The sequence below is a fragment of the Athalia rosae genome, chromosome 8 (genome assembly GCF_917208135.1).
Source record: "Athalia rosae chromosome 8, iyAthRosa1.1, whole genome shotgun sequence".
In the NCBI taxonomy this organism is placed as follows: domain Eukaryota; kingdom Metazoa; phylum Arthropoda; class Insecta; order Hymenoptera; family Athaliidae; genus Athalia; species Athalia rosae.
In genome coordinates, this window is record NC_064033.1 from 1,312,598 (window position 1) to 1,330,480 (window position 17,883).

Consider the following 17,883-nt stretch of genomic DNA (forward strand, 5'->3'; position numbering starts at 1 on the left):
GCTTATTTTCTGCTTCTCTCAGAAATACCGTTACGAAGTGCGCTCGCTGCTGCTGTTGCTTTTGCTGCTGTTGCTGTTGCTGTTGCTGCAGCAGCAGCAGCAGCAGCCTGAGGGGCGAACCTTGAGCACGCGCCGCGACGACCTCAGACCCTCTTCTTTTTACTACTCGAGAACATGAATGCAACTATACAGCTCACCTCACAATCTACATATATATCACTCCACCCCCCCCCTGTATATTACAGTAATCAATTTCTTCCCCCCTCCTCTGCCCCCGGCTATTAATTTTTTTTCAACATCTCTCATTATCGTCATCCCCGTACGAGTACTATGGGATTATAAATTGATCTGGAATTTCAATTATGTAAAATTTTCCTGTCGTACTTTAGAATTCTAAAATTTCCAAACAGATCTGTACAAAAATTTTCGAGTATAAATTTACACCGAGTAGAGACTTTACAACGCTCCGGTGTCCGGCAGAGTAAATTTAACATCGAGTGTGTGACGTGCCTTTAAATCCGCGGGCATTTATCATGCGGTGTATAAGAGAAGAGCTACATGTGCTGGTATTTATAATTGGATGTATGTATTGTTTATTCAATTGCAATTACATACAGCGCGAGAATTTCAGGTCAAAATTTTGGCGTCCGTTGCACCCGCGCGGTATATAAAATATAAATAAAATTGTTATTTCTTCCGATGCTGTCATCGCCCAAAGAATAAACGCGTACAGCACATATTTATATGGTGTATCATTATTTTTTAAAATCTTTCTCGCGATGACCCGGTGGATTGTACATCGTCGAAATCGTCTCGCGCTTCGCGGCGGAAAAATAAAAAAGTAGAAAGAAAATCGAAGAAAAAAACCAAAAAAAAAAAAAAGAAAGATTGAGAAAAAAAACTTATACGGACAATTTGCGTTCTCGGCACGTATAGCGGCGAACGTACATACCTATACCCACGTACGAGGGGTACATGTTCAATGTAGCCTACGTGTAGAAATATCGGTGTGACACCCACAGAGTAAAATTCTGTTATATGCATCACGTAGTATCTGTACACGCGGATGTAACTAACATACCTTTTTACACGCGTAGCAGCAGCAACAGCAACAGCAACTACGTTATACGTTCACTACGTGCGTGCGACGATATCATATGCGATCGTATGTGCGGGGGCAAAATTAAAAAACGGACCACCTTCCGTCCGAACTTATGTATTGGTAGTTTCGTCAAACGTTGCGTATGCCATGTAATGTACATTCGTATACGCACATGTATATATATATATAAATTATTTTTTTATCTCTTTTATTTTCTTCAAGTTCGTTGTGCACAACAGAGAAATACCATCAAATCGCGCATCTCATTTATATGTACGGCGTAACTTTACTTCACAGTTATTACAGCAGATATATACGAACGCTTTACAATCCAACGACAACTACGACGACGACGACGACGAAGAGACCGATGTAAAACGTAAGTTATAATATACGAACGGTAGGAAAACCATAAGACAAACTCCTCTCCCATATGCTTCACGAATGTGAGCAACCTACCAGGTAGCCATAACTACGTACGTACGACTTATAGCTTTCGATGCGACAATATTGACGATGTTAAGGAGCCGAATATTCGTTATACATCTAGTAATCTATTAGTGTATTGGGTGTATCGACGCGAATAATTAATCACGGTTTTATTAATACCTACACGTTACATACGTGAGCATAATTTTGTCATCAAATTTACTACGTACCCACATGCAGGTGTCTGTATAGACGATGATCACGTATCATTACTGCAGGTGTAAAGAACCTTCCGCGTAATATAACATCACAACGCGTAACTAGATAATCATTTTTTTTTTTTTTTAAATTATTTATCTTCTCTGATAACATACCAATCTCGTAGACCTCACGTGAGTTGATTGTATATGAATTAGTTCGTTCACACCTGATGAATGAATATAGGAGACGCACGTTCCTTTCGGATAACTTATTTTACACTGAACTCGATTCTGCGTCGAATTTTTTTGACTACGAGCAAACCCGAGCGTCGCTGGAGTCAACGCAGCCAGCAGCGCAGCGGTTTGTTGTGAGACGTCACCTTCAGGGCTGAGCAGAGGTGACGCCCCACAACAAACCCCCTCGCTCGTGGCTACCTGACTCCAGCTCAACTCGGGTTCGCTGGTGAATTGAAAAATTCGAATATTTCGACCCATGCATGGATTGCGACGAATCCAAATGAGTCTACGACTAAAACCAATCGATATTTCTTAATTTTTATGCTCCCAACAGCGAATAATTGATGATTACTCGATCGATTGCTCGAGTAGATGATTTTGGCTTTCAGATTTGGATTCCTGAGGTCAAAATACATTACAAAAATGTCATAACTTCCTTTTTGGCCCAAAAATCCAAAGAATCCGAGGTATACCGATTGGGATTTATAGCGATTTTTGGGCCGAAAGTAAAGTAGTTTAAAAATTAATTGTAATACACTTTTCTGACGTATTTTGACCTCAGGAATCCGAATCTGGAAGAAAAATTGATCTATCTCCAAAATTGTCCGAGTTATCGCTAATTTTCGGCTTTTTGGGGTCAAAAATAAAAAATTGATTTTTTAATCTATTTATATGTAATTTGAGCTCAGGAATCCGAATCTGGAAGAAAAATTGATCTATCTTCAAAATTGATCGAGTTATCCTCATTTTTTCGCATTTTTTTGCATAAATTTGAGGATATCTCGAAGGGAAAAAATCGTAGCTCAATTTGGACAACGGATTCGTGTTCCTGAGGTCAAAATACGTTAGAAAAGTATCATACGATCAATTAAAAAAAATAAAAATTTTTGGTCAAAATTTGAAAAAATCGTAAGGGGTACACCTTGGAAAAATCTCAAATTTTGACCAAAAATTTTTATTTTTTTAAATTGATCGTATGGTACTTTTCTTATGTATTTTGACCTCAGGAACACGAATCCGTTGTCCAAATTGAGCTACGATTTTTTCCCTTCGAGATATCCTCAAATTTATGCAAAAAAATGCCTAAAAATGGGGATAACTCGATAAATTTCATAAATAGATCAATTTTTCTTTCAGATTCGGATTCCTGAGCTCAAATTACATAAGAATACGTCAAGGACTAAATTTTTTTTTTTCGACCCCAAAAAGCTGCAAATTAGCGATAACTCTGACAATTTTGGAGATAGATCAATTTTTATTCCAGATTCGGATTTCTGAGGTCAAAATACGTCAGAAAAGTGCCATAGGATCAATTTTCTTCAATATTTAGTTTTGGCCCAAAAATCGGAGCAAACAAAACAGGTACCCTTCATATTTTCTTTATTTTAGGGTAAAAAATTCGTATGCATCGCATCCTGGTATAGTAATATCAAGCCCTGCAGGAATCCGAATCTATACAAGTTAAATTGAACATTTATGCATACCCGAAAGATCGAATGTAATGATGTCAGAAGAAAAAAAAAAAGGAAAAAACTGTACTCCAAAAATTTGTAACGTAAAACGCGCACGTAATTGTAACAATATGAGTATGTACACGGAGTACACGTTTTTTCATCTATCTTCTTTATACACTTTATATCCTATAAACTCATCGCAAAGTAATTTCCTGTTTGAGTTGAACCGGCGACTCATTAGCTATCCGGTAGGATATCGCGCTTCATGTATAGGTATATTCTTTTTTGTAATTGTGATACCATATTGTATCAGACAGAAGAGCCTACACGTACGAATTCATAGTACAAAAATTATTCTAACGAGGAGAAAAAAAAAGTCTGAGCCAAATCATTTACAGAGGTATAACAACTATACCATATAGATGTAATGTTTTATGGACACGTAATTCAGAAAATACAAGATGAAAAAGAAATCAAAAGACCATATCGAGGTGATATCCGAATGACGTTTACCTCGACAAACGAATATTATGATAAAGTGTTATTGTATAACTCCCACACGGGGTGGGTATTAAACATTAAATGAGATGAGTTTTATAATAACACATTTATGGACGGTGCGCTGAGGTGGTTGAATAAAATATCTGTGTACCTATATATAGATGCGTACGTATATATATATATCGTTTCTCAAAGTGAGTCCGGGGGTACATAAGTGGTCATTGTGCGAGAGGATGATTACGTTATTAGGGTGATTATATCGCGTAATCGGCTCCACATTTACATTCACATTTAACATTTAACATCGTCAACCATAAACATGAACGTCCACGTTTTGTCCCCGCCCGCGAGCTTACATTTACGTACGTTACATACACAGCCATACATATGTATAATACTGCGCTTTTCTCGACTCGCGCACCGAGTAATTGCTGTAAAGACGCCGGTCGTCCAATACTCGTGTGTTCATGTTAATAATGTTAATGCTCGTGCTCGTATATACCATACGACTCGCTGCTACCGCTGTGCAGCCCTTTTACTATTAGGTGTACGTGTGTATACTTTTATACCTATCTACCTATATGCGTGGGTGCGCACTCTCGTTTGCTCCTGACGCCGTTTCACGCTTCGCGGCCCGCGTCATATTCGCTTCCTGCCCTCCTTACACTCCTCCTCCCTCTCCCTTAACAAATTCTGCCTAGATATAATACTTCGTTTCCAACGTCCTTCCACCCTTTTCCCTCTTCAAGGTGTACGCGGATAGACGTCTTCTGGATTTATTCGAATAATCCTGCTAGTTTTATAATCGAGTAGAGTTATATTATGTTGAAAAAGTTTTCTGTTTGCTCAGGGAGGACGCGTTTGGAATCGCGATTTAATGAATTCTCAAATAATATATTTAATTGTATTCGTTATACAGACATAAACATATATAAATATCTGATAGAAATGAAAGTCGGTAGATTCTACCTTATACGCGTACCCATGTAACTTGAATTCGACAGAAATAAACTAGAAGCCCAGGCATGGCCACGGAATTCAAACAACTTAAGCATATCGCGCGCTGGACCGTAAGTATATACGATAGGAATATAAGTAGATGGGTATATAATTACCAATTCCTACGTATGTACATAATTCTGTTTGTTTAATCTTACGGTGATAATTGATTGGAAGTACAAAAAAAAAAAAGAATTTTAAAAAGAAATCAAAAATCAAAAAAGATTGAAGAAAAAGGAATGCCACAAGCTTATAACCGCGGTCTTGCTTTGATCTACCGCGCGAAGAGCTTATTAAGTACATCGAGTTGAACTTCTGATTCGAATTTCTCTTATATTGCATGGGATTGCAGTAGCACGCGCCGTTTATATAATACGACAAATTGGTGTAGTTTGATCGAACGAAAATTAAATAAGAAATTCATTCCCCCAGAGTTTACCGAGTATAAATCGCATGTAGCGGCGGCGGTGGTGCTTGAAAATGCATGAATTTCGATGCGTTGTACAAAACCGACTACCGTACAGTACATTTATTTATACGAGGCTGACAATAATTTCTGTTGAGTAGTTAGTGTTATACACACGCAGGTAGTATCGTATTAAAAAAATATAATCTAACTGAACAACAATAACTCTTTTTCCAGTAGAGCTCCGCCGCGCGCATTGCTTTTATAATGATTGTCCACCTATTTATCCTCGGCGAGGAAGAGGAAGCGGTTGATGGGCAGATAGATAGGTCGACCGTTTTGTAACTAATTTCAAAAGTAAATTGCCCGTAACATTGGTTGCGTTTCGTGGTGATTATTCGATATATACGACGAGAGTTTATAATACTTTCGGTACACCATTGTCGATTTTTAATATTATACAGATACGTGTGGACAATTTTTTATAAAAGACTGTAGGAAAATATCTGTATAAAGAGAAAACAATTCATTTATGGATCAACCATTTTTTCAAGTCAGAATTTACTATCAATTATATCAAATTCAACGCGTAGGTAATTATATAAAAAATGAATATATGTATGACCTATCCATATGGATGTGGACTGGTGTACATATATGAAAAAAAGTGTAGGTATATATATATATATATATACCTGTGCTTGTGTTATGTATATTTTATGTATTTAAGTAACAACGTGCGCTCACCCACGCGACTAACCGTACATAGAATGAGTCACTGCAGCAGCAGCAGCGAGAGCTGTCTTTGATTATAAACCCTGATGCGCATTATGTGCCCCAGCTGACATTATACTTATACGAAAAACTAGGGGTCTGTCGTGTCAGAGAATCTCGGATGAAAAAATAAAAGAAATTAAAAAAAGATATAACCGAAAACAAATCCCGGAATCGAATTTTTCTAATTGACATATAAATTTTTTTCTTGTTCCTTTTTTGATTTCTTTTCACACTTTATGGAGATAAGGTTCGATGGATTTTTCATTACTTTTTGCTGGAATATAATGTGAATTTACCGCGGGCTGCGAATGATCAGAGAAACAGCGACGCGGTGAAAATGCACGAGGATGAATTCGATGTATATAGGTAAGACTTGTTCGTAAATATTCTCAAACTCGATGCGGTAGAGTTGAAAAAAAAAAAATGGTAAAAAAGTTTGGCAAAAATAAGAAAACCTAAAAATAACGCAACAAAAAGAGAAAGATATACTTCGCGGAGTCGAGTTGCATCTGCTATACGAATATATATACGTATACATATACAGAGAATCACGCCGAATACGGAGTGTGCAGCAGCTCTTGCGACGGTAAAGATCTTAATCTCATGGTAGTGCACTCTACTGTGGAAGGTTTCCACCAAACGACATTTAATTGCCCGTCCACTACCGAGCACCCCGCGTATATAAGAATTTATCTCAGCGGTAACTAAGACTGCAGATTTTTGTAAGAAAAAAAATAAATGAATAAATCATATAGTACCGACTACATCGCACGCGCACGTTTCCCGCGATAATTAATTTATATCGGAGATAATACGTTTTTTTGATCGGAAACTTGATTTGTCTATTCAATTCTACGATATTGAGAATCATTAAAATAATGGGGACGCAATTATTTTTTTTTGTTCGACACGGTTCAAGTTCAACTGAAACGCAACAGACTTATCGCCATGAGATTACTGCTGGAATTTTATGTTACGCGCAAGTTCGAACGAACAAAATAAAATTTGGAATAAAAGTCTGACACTAAGAGAGGGTTGAAAGCCCACAGAATATAATGAAATAATAACCGACAACGACGTTAATGTCGTTAATATATTAATACATGTAAGTGTGTAATGATCTGCGACGGTAAAAGAAGACGCGATCTATGGGAAAACGCGGTGGTTGCGCGGCTCTGCGAGAAGAGGAGGTCGACCGTATCAATATACTTCGTCCGGTGTAGTTCTTCCGCGCCCTTTTGATATACCCGACCATTTTAACCCGGACATTGTAATCGTAGATTTCCGTCCACTTTTACATATATATATATATATCTATATAACCCCGTTTATACTATGTGACTAACTGCATCACGTATGTGTATGGACGTGCATATACAAAGAGTACATAAATATCAGACGACCGTCCGGCAGAACACCTTATACAGGTAATGAAGGACATAATTTTTAAACAGGGGTTACAACCATATCAAAATAACCGACTGCTCTTATTATATTTCAAGGTAAATTTAGTCAAATCGGATCCAACAGTAATCTCAAGTTATGTATAACATTTTAGTAATCCAAAATAGAAATTTAATTGAAAAGTATAACAGTCTAGGCAGGTGTTGCAATTGAACCTGTGAATTGATACAATTCATTTTATCCCAATTATTTATTTAACCCGATTCTAATTAGTAATAATTGTATCTCATTACGAGCCTCCCTCCCTCACCACTCTCGTAGGTTTTCGAGTAACCGATGCATAAATTTTGTACATATTACATACGTATTACCTGGCTTCAATTCTAACGCGCGCGTTATAACGCGGTGCAAGTTATATGTGTACTAATCATAATAACTGGCATTTTACCACCCCGGCATCGTATATACAGTCATCCGCAGGAGAACTCGACGATGATGTTTACAGGGTAAATATTCTTTGATACTCCCGCCCCGGGTCGGGTCTGCCTGCGTCGCATGCAGGTCATCCGACGCAATGAACGACCGAGGAAGGTATACTAACGACGTACGACGCACGAGCCTATTATATTATCATCGTCGTTTCTAACGTGCGTTTATAATTTCAACGTGACGTACCCACGTGTGTCTTTTACACGTTTGTTAAATACATCGTGCGCCTATTACGTGCATTCAATAAATGTGTACGCTTTACCATTTCTTGTGCGTATTTCGTTACCCCTGCATATACGCACAAGTCCATATATCGACGCGATCGAATTCTAATGAAACGCGTACGTATAAAGAAGTGCGTTAAGATCACCTAATACACCTGCAGTATATATATATATATATATATACACTCTGTTGGTAAATATCGTACATAGTTATGTAAATATGTGCATGAGAATATTAGGAATATATATATATATATATCGGATAAACTGCAAGTCAATTCAATCGAGTGTCCGGTGTCGCGTGGTGTCCGGTATCCGATGTCTACGATCTGCTCTAGCCCTCCAGAGAGAGACTTTGATGTGCAAACGAAGAGCAGAAAAAAAAAAAAAAAATTACTTTCATCGTCGAAGGGTGAATCGTACAGGACATACGTATCATTGGTAAATATTTTTCGACTACATAGCATCTTCTGAGCTGGCATGTACGATATAGCGGCGAAAAATTATCAGCCATGCTATATGTACAAATTACGCGTGCGTCTTTATAACATACGCTGGATTTACTCACCATAATACAGCCGTATAATAGAGTTAGATTTAATAACGTTCGCGATGTACACGCACGATAAATACCTACTTGTAGAAAATATATAAGTAGCCACGTTATATATTCTTATCTATTTCGATTATCGCACCCGTATCCAGATGCAAATATAGCATATACGATCCAATTACGAAAGCATGATTGTGTCGCTACATACAGACATGGAATACAGAATAATTATATTCATGCGCTGCACAGGAATCCAATTGAGTGTGCAACTGCGTCGGCCGTACAATATATACAGGGGAATAAAATGATGGATTAATTGAATAATGAAACGAAAATCACACCTGCATCTGTAGCCATGAGTAGTCGATGTAAGTGGTAGCTGTGGCGGTGAGGCTGGCGACGGGTGTCGGGTTAGCGATCTGTGACCAGGACCCATCCGTCGCCCCTGCCTGAACCATCGCCAGTCCGTCGGGGTGCCCTCTTTCCGGTACGATCTGGTCCGCGTGTTGATTATGTTGGTGATGATGTTGATGTTGATGCTGTTGATGGAGGTGGTGATGGAGGTGGTGGTGATGATGGTTGTTCGGAGGATATTGGGGGTCTATAATCGCGGCGTGTACCCCGCCGGGCGATGGTTGTAGACCTACGACGGGGTGCGTAATGTGCTGCGATGTTCCCTGATGTAAGCCCGCTGCAATCTGAGCTGATGCGGCAGTAGATGCGGCAGCTACGGCGACAGCGGATGGTGTTATACAGCAAACGACGCTCGCGTCCATCCGGGGGGGCGATGGCGAGTCGTAGAACCGTTGCTGTTCCGGCTCTGGATGATCCCAGGCCCCCCGTCGAACCATCCAATCCACAGAACCCGAGTATAACGCACGATTTTACACTGATTTGACAGTCAGAAGTCCCGATTCGGGGTTCTCGAGAACGATAACGATCTCCGAGGGTGATTCGGTACAACCCGCGTATATGTGGAAAAGAAAAACAAATTAATTTACTATTCTTATCTTTTGGCAAGACAACGATCAGAGCAGGGTTTGTATGACCGCGAAAAGTAAAATTTGGACCGGCCTCGATATCGATCCGTACGATTGTGTATCGGTGAAGTATTTCGCGGGATGATATATCGCGTTAATTTAATAAATCTGCGTCTTTTTATCGACGCGATTAACGCTCGATATAATTAACGATTTACCGTCATTATTGTCATCTCTGGCATATTGAAAATTTGTAAAAAAAATTTCCGGCATCGATTACTGTAGTCGCGATAGGTAAGATACAAGATAGTCTTATCCACCCTGCAGCTACCATCAGTTCGTAAATATAAATTGAATTCATATACCGTAGCACTAATTCTGCAAAACATGTAGACACCACCCGTATTTATACATGTAAATAAAATTCGATTTGCTGTTATACGAATACACTCAAACTGCAAACTTTGATCACTGTCTCAACCTTATACACCATCAATTGTGTTTATTCATTTTCCGTAGAATTTTCACCGGAATTGATGTATTTAACTGATTTGAAAACATCGGGTATCGAGCACCTGGGCAGGTATAAAATTCATCGATACAACAACTCTTCCCGTAATAAAATCAATATTGTATAAAATAAAAATTTTAATCCTGCACAACCCTTGCCGGAGTTCGAACTTCTCGATGGCGTTCGCCAATAGTTCGTATGGTGTGGACCGACACTGTTACAGGCGAATCACGAAAATCACGATTGATGAGTTGTTAATTAATTTCGATTTTTTTTTTTTTTATCTCGCCATTCGTTTCACTGGTGTTTTTAATTTGACTTTGACTCGCGCACGCCCGCGTGAAAGCTGCAGGAGCGAGCGTCTTCGTCCTCGCGTGTTGTCAAGCCAACGGTTCCGCAGCAACTGCTCTTACAGCCTGCTCAACGTCCCCCTCGGGCGGTCGGCCATCGACGACCAGAGATATCTCGACGCCCGCTCCGCCCCCCGGAGGATCCACGAGACTTACTTGAGTAGAATATTATATCTGTATAGGTGAAATACTCACATTTCCATAGATATTATACACCTTCGTAGTTATAAACCTTTGTGTGCACAATAGTTGTGTGTAGCCTACACGACGCCAGCTTTTGCGACCGACAACCATGGCCACAACTCGAGTACGCCAACGCAAACGTCACATATAATACGACGCGTTGATATCTCCTCCACGGGTCTCCCAGTACGTATAAATTGCAGGGAAAAGCTCCGGAACTACTCTCGTTACAGTATGGTGTGCAGAGGATTCGGAAGTCGATAAGAAATCGTCACCTGTAAAAAGAATGACGAGTTAGTAAAAAAATCGAATAATATCATTCTCGACTATGGATATAATTGATGGTTCACGCTGGGATCCCACCCGCTTCTGCTATATATTATCATCCCCTTAATATAGCCAGTTGTATACATCGGCATAATATAGGTACTACTCTGCAGATAGGAGATTCCCTTTCTCTTTGTACGTTGCGAAACTATTATATAAATATCTGTGTGTAAATATATATCTGTACACGTATATATGAGGATATGTTGTCTGCACGTTTATATGTGTATATAATATTGGCGTGAGTATATATAATAGGTTACGCGGATTACGACAAAGTGCAAATATTTCACATGACCCGCAACCTGCACCTGCCACCCGAGACTCCCCCTTTATTTCACAGATATATTATACCTGAAGATACATATATAATCTTGCATCCTACAGATGGATAATATCCCATATTCATATGTGAACCGATATTGTATTCGATGCTCGAATCCTGCAGTATTCTTATTTTCTGTAAACAATTCACGTACAAATACTGCATGCAGTCTGTCTCACGCGTTATTATACCATCGATCCGGATAAATAAATTAGAAATCTCACTTATTGAACGAACGCGTGAGACACGAACTCGATTATCTGCAGTTGCAACGTATCCAGACGAGGATCGTCCCGAGTCGCATATAATACCATAAATATACTTATTAGATGACAAGATTTACGGATACATATTCGCATCGGTGGATCTCTATAGTGGCGGTGAAGCGCGCGGTCTTATGCGGGCGTTGAAGTCTCCGCGGTCCCGGGAGACTTCAACGCCAGCGCAAGCGGTATACTTCTATTCAACATACCTACAGCGCCGGGATCGAAGTCACTAATTGTATCCCACGTAAAAGCATCGCGCGCGCGCGTGCGTTCGCCTCTCTCTCTCTCGTTTTATTCGTAACAATTCTATACATGATCTATACATACCTATACACATGTAGTCATCTAATATGACTGCAAAGGATGCGGCATAGCACTCCGTGTGTGATTGTTGTGTCGTATATAGCCGATGCGAGTTAGGGTGCGGTCGGCGGACCATTCGCTGCAACGCCCGCCGACTGCCACCTCCGGAAGCGAAAACTGCTTATGAATGGAAGTGACCGTCGATTGGCTGAAGGTTCCAGCCAATGCTGAAGCGAGGTACGTACGCTCGGCCGTCCCGCGCCGCGACGCCTGTAGAACGCGATGCTACTTTCAGGTTGATATATGTATAATAGCTGCTGCTTCTCCTTGCAGAGATGCACCAACTTTTACGGACCTGCCGCTTACAATTTATACTCACGTTAACCACTTCTTTTACGGCGAGGACAGCTGTCAGTCTGTAAGGTGTCCGAGATGAGCTTTCGGTACCACCTGTAACAAACGAGAAAAAATTTTCAGGGCATTATTAAAATGATTCTCAATGATTATCTACATTCATTTTTTGGGATGATCGCATAGACTTTGCGAAGTGGGGATGCGTCAGCATGAGAAATATTTTCGATATATCGTCAGATATTATACGAAAGTATGACAAAAGCTGCCCTAAAGCATCATATATGGGATATATACGATGATCATATCTTCCGTCACCTCGGCCTGCCCGTGGGGCAATTTATAATACACATATCTTATATATTCTGCATACGCATATACATATATCTGTACATATGTATAAATGTATAATGTTGGGTTTATATATAACCATATATATCTGTACGCTATACGTTCCACCGCCCTGTTATGAGCTTCAACGCCGGCAAATCTACCCTGTACTTATCATAACTTAAGCTGTAATAATTGCCCAGGCATTTGCTGAACGACGTGATCACACATATCGTGTGCCTCCTAATACTTGCAGAATGTATTCGAATGGAGTTATACGTACATATATGTGTTTGTGAATCACCGAGAATAGTTATACACGTACATATTGCACACCTGTGTTTATTATTGCAGCGAGTATGACCTGCAATATATACGCGATGCAGTTCGGAGTGCATACCGCTGGAAATACTGATTTACATTTTACAGCGTTTATTAATTAAATGCCGCGTGCCGTTCTATTTCGTTCGTATACATATTATAAGTTGCGGGTGACGCGATGTAAAGACGATTTCACGTTACGATCGCTGCAGGGAATAATATTCAAAGTATGTACTGGCGAAAACGTCTATGTACCTATTACCAACACCAACTCAGGAAAGATTCGATACGTTAGTCAGCTAATTATATTGAGCAGGTTTATAGTAATTTTGTTATTTTTATTCACGTAGAATTTGTAATTAATTGCTGCTGATGTGTCATTCCGATCATGTCATTATTGGTAATATGTAAATCTAGTTTGAAATGTAAAACATTATGATTAAAATAATTGCGGCAAAAAAGAAGCATACACATTCATTGTATGAATGTTATATCTCCATAAAATCAAACTCATCATGCAAGTAATGAAGCTTTTTCACAGATGAGATTTGAACAGCAAAAAAAAGTCAGCGAATGGTTCACCTTTGGAAATCATATACCTATCCAAGTTATCATCGCGCCAAGGATCTCACCCCTGCAACCCTTGCAGGGATCCACCGCGCCTGCAGTTTAACTGCAGTGGCGTCCTCTAACAATTTGTTCACGAGAGTTAGCAACAATTTCATCACCAGATAAATGACGATAAATAACCGGAAGAACATCGAGCCAGACTTACCGACAGACAAGAAAACGCGCCTCCACCTTACATACCGACAGTCTAGAGGGTGCTTTTTCTAGCAGTTGATATTAACGGTAATTTCAATTTTCACTGGAATATCAGTGGCGATTCGAAGATTCTACTACGTTTTTACAGTAAGATCAGAATTAAATAAATTCTGCACCGTTACTCGTGAGTGAAGAGGATAAACGAAATTTTACACTTTTCTAGACTACTTGATTAGTAGCTATGAACGATGCTCAATATGCCGCAGCAAATCCCATATCTCCGGTATGTGAAAAAAATAATAATTACCGGCAATCAAATAGACCTAACCCCAACTTCTATATTTTAATAAATCTCCTCCAATTGCATTTTGTAATAGGACTATCAGATGAACGCTGATGAATTGAAAATATTAGCCGAATGTCGCTCCGAAAGCCGAATGCGAGGAACTATAACAGCAGTACTTAGTGGAGCATTAGCTTACCAATCTATAAAATCATTCAACATACCGGTACATCCAAAATGGGGATGGTATCCAAAAGTTGGAGCAATGACTATATTCGGTTATTTGATTGGAAAGTTTTCTGCAATTCCAGCTTGCACTGAGAAATTCAAGAAAAGTCCAAACAGTCCACTAGGTGCATATTTAAAACAGAAGGAACTTGGTCAACGAGCTCAGTCACCTGGGTATACAAAATAAATTGTCATTGTAATTAGATTTTTCCAATTTTTGTCACGTTGATGATTCATTTCATCCCTTGTTTAGCTTTTCTATGGAATCAGCTATGCCTGACCAGACGTTGGGTTTCCCCAGTTCTGTAGCCCCAAAGCGGGCAAACGATGGACCAATGAACTCTGCCATCGATATCGATGTGTACAGCTCACCAATCAATATGGATAGTTATACTGGAGATGAGCTCAATGGTAATTTGATCGAAACGTTATTGGGATTTTCGATTAGTTCTAGAGCACTAAAATCTTGTCAACTTTCTGTTCTCTAGGTCCCGAAGCAAACGACCTATTAGCAGAGCAAAGTCGGCTTGAACAATCTTCGGTATCTTATGCCGATTTAAGGCGTAAAAACCGAGAAGACTATGTGTATAAAGAAAGAGAACGAGAAATGAATGCTAGGTGAGCTAACTATTCGAGTTCCATTATTTATGCTCTCACATTTCTTAGCAGAGGCACAAAGAAACATGTAATCGATATAAGTAGCCGTATCTTAGTATTGATATTCACTTTTAAAATTTGTCATAGAACCGGAAAAATCACCGTCGACGCCCCTGCGCCACCGTTAAACCGAAGGATACCTAGTCAACCTTTGGGTCCTATCGAAGAGAAAAATAAGTATGGAGATGTTTGGGGTTAAACTTGAAAGCAAAAAATACTTTTGTATAGAATTTTGCATTATAAGTAATATTTTAAGACTTGAAATGGTTTTACTGTCTCTGGTTCAACATTGCAACTGGGACTTGAGATGAAGAATTTGAATTGAATATAATATACACACGAAATTATGTAAAGTTGACTAATTTTCGTAGAATGTAAATATACATACGAATGTAGTGAATAAATATATCGGATACATCCAAGTCTAACTGATTGAATATTTTTTGAAACCCTACTCAACTGCGTCTGTGGTTCACATCAAACGCTTGTTTCAACTGGACTTATCAGAAAAATCTGGAAAGTTCATTTTATTGTGTAACTAAGGTTCTGAGTAATTTTTCCAATCTGTCCCTGAACTTTTAATGCGTGGCGACGTTCGGTTATTGAGGAAAAATCTAAAGAGGTCGATCGAATTAAAGTAAATTATGCACGTATCTCTAAACGAGATGTTGAAAATTACCTCGACGAAGAAAATCAACCCAAAAATCTAATTGAATTGAATTATAACAGAAATATTACGTTTGGAGCGTCGCAATGGGATAGCTATTGGTCAGAATAAAACGTGATGTCCACGGTCCGAAATTTCTGTTCAAAAATAAATCAGAATCGTACTCGATAATCGTCTTGCCAAACGGGTTTGGCTTTGGCTGTTTCACGATGTTTTCTCCCTTGCTCTTTGTACGAGCGTGCTTTGCGACGATGTGCGAAGGTCACATAGATTATACCTATATTTTTAATTGTCATATTATGCTGCATTCGGCAATCGTTAATTATGTAATAAATAATTGATACGGGACAATGCACGTAATCGACGTTATTATAATGTTACAACAAAGCGAGCTAAGGAATGATGAATCGTAATCCACATCCGCGTGTAAATCAATTCTTTTATACCTATATAAATCGCACATATTTTAAGAATTTCAGATAGAAAATTCAACGATCTCTACAAGGAAACAAAACGATGATTCTTCAAAATCAGCCACGACATGCCAATTAATGGTTAAACAAAGGGTCACGCTTTTGCCGGACCCATATCAGCCATACGTATATATTGTGCTCATGCACGAAGAAACTACGTAACAAATAACGATTACAAACGTTAAATACGGTCTGACGACTTTGTCTATTAGATCAGCGTTTAATTCTTTCGAACAACAGTTAAATCTAACATGAATTAAATCTTGATGAAAAAAAAATATTTCATTTATATAGGTATAAAGTCAATATTTTCTCTCCTCCGCTGTAATCAACGATCTCTAAATAACAATTATCGTTATATACGTAGATGTAATTAAAGGAAAAGATAATACACGGAAATTTTTCCCCCCTCCATTATAATGGAACGAAGTACAACATTCAATATATACTATTAGAATAATGAAAACAAAATAGGTATAATCCAGGTGTCCTCGAAGCGTGGGAATAATGATGTGATAGTATCAAACAGCTTCAGTAATACAAAGTCTTATCGGAGATATATTGAACATCTATGGTCTCATTAAATTCGCGAGTGTTTGGCAAACATGGAGATTTTTTATAAATTTTTCAGTAGGGTACGTATATATGTACAAGTGTTCATAATCTCAATTAATCAAACGCTCGATTATATTTACGAAACATAAAGAAACGTGCAGATAAGCTCTGCACATGAATGGATGATAAAAAAGTCAAAGAACTTTGCTACACCCCCGCATGATTATCAGGATAGTGAGAAATGAAAAAAAAAACGTCTCTTCACGCGTTGAAGGGTCATTGAAATTAATTTTTATTTCTTATTCGCAGATTAGGGTCCTCGAATTATTTCATTACCTTTTATGATCGCCTAATAGCCCCCATTGCTTTATATTGCTAATCCTGCTGCAGTTCATGCTGATGCAGCTATACATATGTATATGTAATCGCACAGATTGCAAATCTTGCATTACGGGTTGCGCATTGGATCTTTATGCAATTCGAGTATTCGTCGGCGCACACCCATTTCCAATTACTTCTCATCCATCTAACATAATCATTACTGATTATCCCTAGGAGGCGCGTGCCTGATAACATGTGTACTTGTAATATGCGTTCAAATTTTAATGATAAAAAGCCGGTTATCTAAAGTTAACTCATTAACATTCTTCAACTAGAAGCGTACGTCGATATGTTACACACAATTACGTCCGAAAAAAAAAAAACAGGAAATAAAAACATCTTTTCAAACGTTTATAATAATTTAACGGAAATAATTAATGAATTTATATAGCTGGTAATCCTATATTGTATTTTGTTACCGTACCATATTATAGTTTTCAGGATGTGCAACAGCTACGTCTACAAGCGTATAGGTATACGTAACGTAGGTGAACTCAGCGGATTGAAAACGTGTTTCGAAATCGTTTTTTTTTTCTTGTCTTCTTTAACTTATGCGGCTCCGCAGGTATCGCCTTATTTTCCCCGTTCTCTTTGCGAATAAACTACCTATATTATACGTATATTGAGGAAATTTTGAACAAGGTGCGATATCGTCTGGGTTTTTTTGCATTCCGTACGTTTGGTAAAGCGTCGTCCGCGAAAAGTCAGTCATCGATGTCTATACCGTGCAATCCTTTGTGCAATCTCTCGCTTCTTCATCTCGGCAGTTCGAGCAACGCGTACGACAATTCTTTAAGACATCCATCGGTGTCATATAGTATATAATTGTATGTCCCGCTCTTTCAAGCCAGT

At 38.7% G+C, this 17,883-nt stretch overlaps 2 protein-coding genes across 5 annotated transcripts in view; one reads left to right on the forward strand and one right to left on the reverse strand.

The window, feature by feature from the left end:
* The window catches only part of LOC105684516 (dendritic arbor reduction protein 1), a 58,008-nt gene that overhangs the window by 36,393 nt on the left and 3,732 nt on the right, over nucleotides 1-17,883 (reverse strand). For all 4 annotated transcript variants that reach the window (XR_007279890.1, XM_020851480.2, XM_048659701.1 and 1 more), the window contains exons 2-4: nucleotides 12,400-12,470; nucleotides 12,045-12,290; nucleotides 9,117-11,074 (exon numbers count right to left, since the gene is read on the reverse strand). Coding sequence is in view for 3 of the 4 variants with exons in the window: in XM_020851480.2 (XP_020707139.2) it covers nucleotides 9,117-9,626 (510 nt within the window). In the remaining variant the exon portion in view is untranslated. The remainder of the gene's footprint in view (nucleotides 1-9,116; nucleotides 11,075-12,044; nucleotides 12,291-12,399; nucleotides 12,471-17,883) is intronic.
* On the forward strand, nucleotides 13,881-15,377 carry LOC105684518 (OCIA domain-containing protein 1). Its single transcript, XM_012397916.3, has 5 exons — nucleotides 13,881-14,070; nucleotides 14,165-14,472; nucleotides 14,552-14,709; nucleotides 14,787-14,916; nucleotides 15,043-15,377. The coding sequence occupies exons 1-5, from the start codon at nucleotides 14,029-14,031 to the stop codon at nucleotides 15,152-15,154; spliced, it is 750 nt and encodes a 249-aa protein (XP_012253339.2). The 5' UTR covers nucleotides 13,881-14,028; the 3' UTR covers nucleotides 15,155-15,377.